Source organism: Hydra vulgaris, chromosome 06 (genome assembly GCF_038396675.1).
Source record: "Hydra vulgaris chromosome 06, alternate assembly HydraT2T_AEP".
Taxonomy (NCBI): domain Eukaryota; kingdom Metazoa; phylum Cnidaria; class Hydrozoa; order Anthoathecata; family Hydridae; genus Hydra; species Hydra vulgaris.
Genome location: NC_088925.1, coordinates 51,484,808 through 51,492,500, shown reverse-complemented (window position 1 = coordinate 51,492,500; position 7,693 = coordinate 51,484,808). Strand labels below are relative to the sequence as shown.

Here is a 7,693-nt window from a genome sequence, read left to right as displayed (position 1 = left end):
ATTAATGGACAACAGTTTACTGTCATAAGGTTATTAGCCAAATTCATTTGATGCGGTCCGCACACTTATGTTTACAATGTAGGGAAAAAAATAAAAATTGAAGCTTCTCAGTTTGATAAAATATTAAAAATAAGTGTTCTACATCCTAATATTTATACTTTTTCTAGCTAGATTTTTAAAACGCTTTTTTAAATTGTATTGTGCTTCTGCTTTATGCTTTAAAATAGTTTTAAATCAAAAGGTTCAAATGGTCTACTCAAAATACTATCGTTTACCAAGATCAGAAAGTGTACAAAAAAACCTATATAAAGTTGTTTAAACCAAGTTTATAAAAAGAGAGATAAAATTCAAACATTTTGCCAGACATTATTCCAGTTAAACAATATGAAAAAACATTTTAAAAAAACTGACTAGCTAAATCAAAACTTGAATCAATCATAAAAACAAAGTGATATGGTGAAACAAAAATACATTCAGCAAAGAGAAAATTATAGTTATAAAAATTATAAAAGGAACCCTTCATATAAACAAGTTCAAAAATTAAATTTTCAAAATGTTCAAATTGCTTTTATCTCGAAAAAATTACAATATAACAAACTTTAAGTTTTTTATAAATTTTCTTAATCGTTTTAACATAACAAAACCAGATTGCCAAATTTGACTTTTAACATAACAAAATTAGATTGCAAAACTTGATTTCAAGATAATTTCAGTTTTTCATTTTCTTCCAACCATATATTGAATTTATTGTTTCTTCAACAATGACTAATAAGGTATTATTTTGTTTAATTTAAAAATGTTTTATGTATTCAACACAGTTTTGAGTTTTCTAGTCTAACAAACTTCTTCTATCAGGATCAGATATCTTTATCAGAGCTACAACCATATTTATTGTTGATTAGGCTAAAAAAAGTATAAGCATTTTTCAACTTTAATTTTTAAACAAAAAAAAACAAATTATTTGAAAGAAGTTTTCAAATAATTTACTTTTTTGAATATTTTCTTAATAGCCTAGGCCTGGTGTAGAAGCCTGGTCTTATTTTCAAAAACATTCCATTATAATATAAAACTTTAAAAATTTGTATAAAAAACGTAAATTAGATAGTCAACCAGCTGTAATTTTATGTAATCATGCCACTATTTTGTGTTTTCTATGTTTATGTAATTAATACCACATCGTTTTGGAGTCATGCGGTTACTAAGGTCAAATTTTACAATACCAGTATCAAAGCGCTTTCTATTAATGAGAAATATGTTATGCCTTTTAAACCGTTATAATTGCTTTGTGCATCAGTATTTTCAGTGTTATTTAGAATGAAATTAGTGACACTTTTGGTATTATTTTCCAAAGTATAGTTTTTCCTCAAGTATTATTATCATTTGAATCTTCTGTGAGTTTATTGATAAAGAAGTCAATGTTTTCAATTTTAGTGTTATCTATGTGAAGTATAGTTAAATCAAATAATGAGGTATTAAAACAAATACAATCTGTTAAAATTAAGGCAGTTCTTTGTGACTATTTATAATGTAAATGTTGACAGACAGATGATTTGCGTTCAAATTTTAATTTCATTAGTACAAAATATACACGTTACAGCTAAACAGCCATTTTTTTAAAGTATTTTTTCAATTTCTAAACAATTAATGATACATATTTTTAAAAACAGTTTAGTTCTGGATCTGCTGATGTAGCAATTATGACATCTCTTTTTTTTATTTTTTAAGGACTCTGTTAATTTTAAAAAATATTTAGACTTTGTAACTGTTCTGTGCAAGAAAAAGCCTAAATCTTTTCTTTTATAGTTTTCATTGCAGTTAGTATTTTATCATTATTGTGTTATAAAAAACACAAAAGTGAAAGTAAGCGAAAGTGCACAACCTGTTAGAACTAACAGGACAACTGCAATGTTCTATTTCAGGAATAAATCAATCAAAAAGGAAAACAACTGATCTCAAATAGGTAATATATAATTTATACTCTTAGATTTAATGCATACAACATTTAACCAGGTAACTATTTTAACTTTGTAACATTCTTTATGCTTTTTCAGGAAGTCTGCAGTTCTTTTCCTTTTTATGGTCACAATATCTGCAAATGACATCTTCACTAATTTTCTTATCGTAAAATATCTTGTTTGATGACCATTCAGCTTTAGGTATTTTAAGTGAGACTGCATTGAAAACACAGGTTTGCTATTCGATAACAATATTCAATAGCTTATTAGGCTTCAGTTTATTTTTTAGCTTCAAATAAGGTAATACATTTGCATTTTGTTTTGCAATTCCTCAAAAGTACCACATAAGACTCTTTTTCTATCTTTTTTAATCATTATGATTTTAATCATGATGAATTTGGAACTAATAGCAGCAGCGGCAGTATTGTTTAGTTGATTTTTTTAAATAACAAAGTTACCATCTTTACTTTTTTCCCTACATCAAATTAATTTTGAGATCAGGCCTCTGAAATGAATTTGGCTAATTGTATATTAGTTATCATTAATTTGCCTGCGCTTTGCAAATGCAAAAAAAATTGTTTTGAATTAATAAAAAATTGATAAAATTTAATAAGCATCTTTGATTTATCTAATTATTATATATTTTATTAACTAATATAAAAGTTTCTTGAAAATAAAACTTCCTTATAATTTAATAAAAAATTATTTAAATAAAAAAAATATAAAAATTGAAAGAATTGAAAATAAAACTGGCTTATTCATGGCCGACGCCACAAGTTTCAAAGCGGTGGTGCACAATCATCTATTTCTAAAAAAAGTCCTCTATATCTGGAATTTCTCTTTAAAATAAAAAGGGGGGACCTTTAGAAAAAAGGAGAGAGGCAGAGGGGAGTGTATGTGCCTTCCCCACCCCCATGCGTTGGCATCCCTGTTATTTGACATACCTCTTAAATTAGGTGTTCATCAATAAATAAAGAAACAAACGTCAACGTTTATTAAAAAAAATGATTTGTTGCGTTCTTATTTATATATACATACATACATACATACATACATACATACATACATACATACATACATACATACATACATACATACATATATATATATATATATATATATATATATATATATATATATATACATATATATATATATATTACATATATATATATATATATATATATATATATAAATATATGTATATACATATATATATATATATATATATATATATATATATATATATGTATGTATGTATGTATGTATGTATATATATATATATATATATATATATATATATATATATATATATATATATATATATATATATATATATGTATATACATATATATATATATATATATATATATATATATATAATATATATATATATATATATATATATATATATATAACCATTAAATATGTAATTATCAATCAATTAAAATAAAATTTATCTTTTCCTAATAGAATCTGGTGTCCAACAGTTAAAAGTTGTACAAGTGACATCATCATTTATCACTTTTGAATGGCTTCCACCATTAGATCGTCGTGCATCTAATTTTATATACATTTACTCTTGGACAAGTGATCTTTTAAAAGGGAGATCCATTTCTACAGAAAAAAATACAATAGAAAAGTCTGTAACAATTCGTTCAGAAGTTTTTGGTGGTGTTCATTATAAAATAGGAGTTTGTCTTTTTTATCAAGATCATAAATATCCAGAATCATGTGTTTATACATTTGTAAGAACCCCAGAAGGTTACCCTATAAATGGTCCACTAATTACATCACTGAATGCAGAAACACTAAGTCCAGACAATATAACTGATTGTTCTTCTTATTTTTGTGTAAGTTATTTATAATTTATATTATATATTGTTTTATAATGATCATTACGGTTTTATCCTCATTTTCTTTTTTTTTTTTTTCTAAGTTCAGTGTCTTGAAATATTTTTTTTCCTCTATAATCCTCTATATTTTTTTTATTTTGGTTTACTTTTATACTTATTGTTTATTTTAATATATTACATTGGCGTATTCAGGTAGATTTTGATACCGGTATACTGGTTTGATCTTATAAACATTCGCTGAATTCATGTACCGCTACTGGTAACTTACCACAGACATGGGGAACTTTTTCTTAAAATTGGTATACCCAAATAACTTCTGGGTGCGTCAATATTTGCATGTTGCTTTTCTTTATAATTACATACATTGTGCACGATTATGTGCGCTTCTCAAAATTTTGTCATAAATAGAAAAGTCAAATTGCTATTTTTGCTTTTTATAAAAATAATTTTGAATTCCTAACTTCTTATTTAATGCTTGTGTTGATCATATTTATTAACATTATTATTAATCATTATACTGATCATAATCATTTAATGATCATTTATTTAATACATTAAAAGTTCATCAAATTGCATTTTTAGTATAACCAGATATTTTCAAATCTGTATATCTTTTTTCAGGGCAATCATTTTTTTTTTTTTTTTTTGCAGTTAATTAAGGATATACTGACCTTTAATTTTTTGCAAATAAAGTTTTTTTTTACGGCTCCATCAAAGTTGACTTTTAATGATTTTGTAACAATATTTTTTATTAAGTGGCTCATTTTTCAAAATTTTATCAGTTTTATTAAAATTATTTTTATTTTCATTGAAAAGTAAATTTGATTAACCTTTTTTTTTTTTTATTATAATTCATCTATTAGGCTAGCGTAGATAATTTGTAATACATTATTTCCAGTTTAGGATGTTGAATGTTGGATCTTTTTGACTGGTTGCATGGGTTTTACTTGTGTCTTTATTTTTATGACTAGGCAACTCGTTTTAATGAGGGTACAGCTCTAAAACTCAGTTTTATGGTTCTGAGGCCGGCTGGTAGTCAGGTTTACCAAAATCTGGTGGTAGCTCTCAGAGAGGCTGATTCCTTCAACAGCTGTAAAATGTCAGACTACTTACAGTGCCATGTTGCACATGAATGATGTCCTTGTTCATACTTTTGGAGTGCATTGTTGAGGCCACATTTGGAGCCCTTTGTTATGGCTTTATTAATATTATGGTTTATTAATAGTAATGAAGCTATTGCTTGGACGGTTAGATAGTGTACTGACGGATAAATAGTACTTTATCTGTGCTTTAAGTCGAGTTCTTTAGCCAATTTAAAAAATGACTAAAGTATCAAAACTATAAAACACTAAAAACCATCATCATCACCAAGTTCTCTAAATCTATTATTCACTAATATTTGTGGTCTTCGAAGTAACTTTTCTTCTGTTGAGCCTTATCTCTTGCATATTTCACCAGATCTACTTGCTCTTTATGAGACTAATTTCAGCTGTCTCATCTTGTGATGTTAGTGTTGATGGTTATCTTCCTTTAGTTTGTAAAGACTCCAATAGTCACATGCTTGGCTTGGGCATTTCTATTTGTTCTTTATCGCTTTCCTTTATCTCAAGACTGCACTCTTTTCAATGTTATTTCTGATCAAATTGACCAAGCTTTTTCTCTTTATCCTTCAGCCAATATTGTTGTTGGTGGTGACTTTAATGCTCATCACACTATATGGCTTGGCTCTAGCTTCAGTGACTCCACAGGTGACAAGGCCTACAACTTTTGCCTTTCTCAATCTTAAACACAAATAATCAACTTTCCAACTTGGTTTGTATACAATCCGAATCATTTACATTCTCTACTTGACTTATGTCTTGTTTCTGATCTTAGTCAGTGCTCAGTTTCTCTACATTCATCCTTAGGTGCTTCTGATCACGGTTTGATCTCTCTAAAACTAATATCGCATTCTTCTTCGCCATCAGAATCCCCCTATCATCATACCTCTTACAACTACCTTTAAGCTGACTGGGACTCTGTGTGATTTTCTTTATGATGGCTCTTGGGTAGAAATCTTTGGTCTTCCTGCTGACAAATGTGCTTCTTATGTAATTTCTTGGATTCAGGTTCTCATGATTTGGAATCATTGAGAGGAATCTTTTATTTCCTCTCGATGATTCCAAATCAAGCCTCACTCTTCTCCATGATTTTCATCTCATTGTGCTACTGCAATTTCTAATTGTAGCTTTAATTTCCATATCTATAGCCAAAACAATTCTCCAGAAAACAGACGACTGTTTACTCTTGCTAGAAACCATTTTAAAAAGGTTTTGTCTAACGCCGAAGCCTGTTTTTCTCAGGTCACATAATCTTATATTTCTTCTTATTAGGCTTCTTCAATTAGGCTCCAAAAATCTCTGCAGAGTCTTTAACAGTGTCTATAATAAGGATAAGTTTGTTATTCCTCCTCTCTTGCATTGTTCAGATTTTACCTTACCTAAAAACAAAGTTGAATTGTTTGCTAAGAACTTTTCATCAATTTTATTTCTTGATTCCGCTAATTACATCCTATCTGATATAACTGACAAATATGTTGATATATTGCTTGACATTTGTATCGCTCCAGCTTCTGTATCTAAATTGATTTCCTAATTAGACTCTTCTACATCTGTGGTGCGGAAAACATACCTGTTATAGTCTTGCAGAAGTACTTTCTGGAGCTTTCATCTATATTTTTAAAACTATTTAACAAGAGCTTATCAGAGTTTTGTTTTTTCCAGCCTGCTGAAAAGCGGCATCTTATTAACAGTAATAAGCGATAGGTTTTATGTGCATTAGATAGTTGTAGAGAGGTTAAGGCTATTGCTCTCAATATTTATAAAGCCTTTTGTAACATTTGGTGTGCTGGTTTTTTCCATCAGCTCTCTTGTTACGATGCATCAAATAACATTTTTTTCAGATTATTGAATCTGAAAAAAATGTTATTTGATGCAAAAAAAAGAATTCTCTACCAATCATAGTATACCTCTCAGTGACTAGTGAACTTTAACTCAGATAAAACTCAATTTTTTTCGGCTGATTGCTATTCAATAATCTAGATCTTCCTATATTTATGAACAGTAATTTACTTGATGGCTCACCTACCCTTCGTCTTCTAGGATTAACTCTTACTTCTGATCTCTCTTGGAAACCATATATCAAATCCATTGCAAAATTAGTATTTGCTAAGGTTGCATCTCTTTATTGTGCTTTCTTACTCTAGATATTCTTTATCTCTATAAATCTCAAATCCATCCTTGTATGGAATACTGTTGCCATATCTGAAGCAGATCTTCAAATGATGCTCTTTCTCTTTTAGACAAGGTACAAAAGCGCATTGTAAATGTAGATGGGCCTGCTCTTGCAGCCCACCTTCAACCATTGTTATATCGTCATAATGTTGCTTCTCTTTTCTATAAATACTATAATGCCACTGTGAGCCCCATGCTGTAGCAGATGTAAGATCTTTTTCATGCTCAAATGCACTTTTCAAGCAATCAGAAAGTGTTGGCTTCTTATCAAGACAAGAATAAATGGTAGTATCATCAGCAAATAATGCCAATTTAGATGTGAGAATTTCTGGAAGATTGTTAATGTAAATTAAAAAGAGTATTGGGCCATATATAGAACCTTGAGGAACCCCTGAAGTTACAGGAAATGAAGAAGAGTGCTGTTCGTCGAGGACAACCTTTATACTATAATTGGTAAGCAAGGATTCAATTATCTGAAAGAGATGTTACATGATACACAATAAGAGAGTTTTTGGAAAATACCAGCATGCCATATTCTGTCAAAAGCTTTAGAAATGTTGAGAGCAATAGCCTTAACCTCATTAATCTATCAGTTATTACTATTAACAAA

At 28.6% G+C, this 7,693-nt stretch overlaps 1 protein-coding gene across 1 annotated transcript in view; it reads left to right on the top strand.

Annotated features, from left to right (window-relative positions):
- LOC101236532 (uncharacterized) overlaps positions 1 to 7,693 on the top strand; it is a 69,992-nt gene that overhangs the window by 37,594 nt on the left and 24,705 nt on the right. Inside the window, exon 7 of the mRNA XM_065800417.1 lies at positions 3,429 to 3,808. Within this exon, the coding sequence (XP_065656489.1) occupies positions 3,429 to 3,808 (380 nt within the window). The remainder of the gene's footprint in view (positions 1 to 3,428; positions 3,809 to 7,693) is intronic.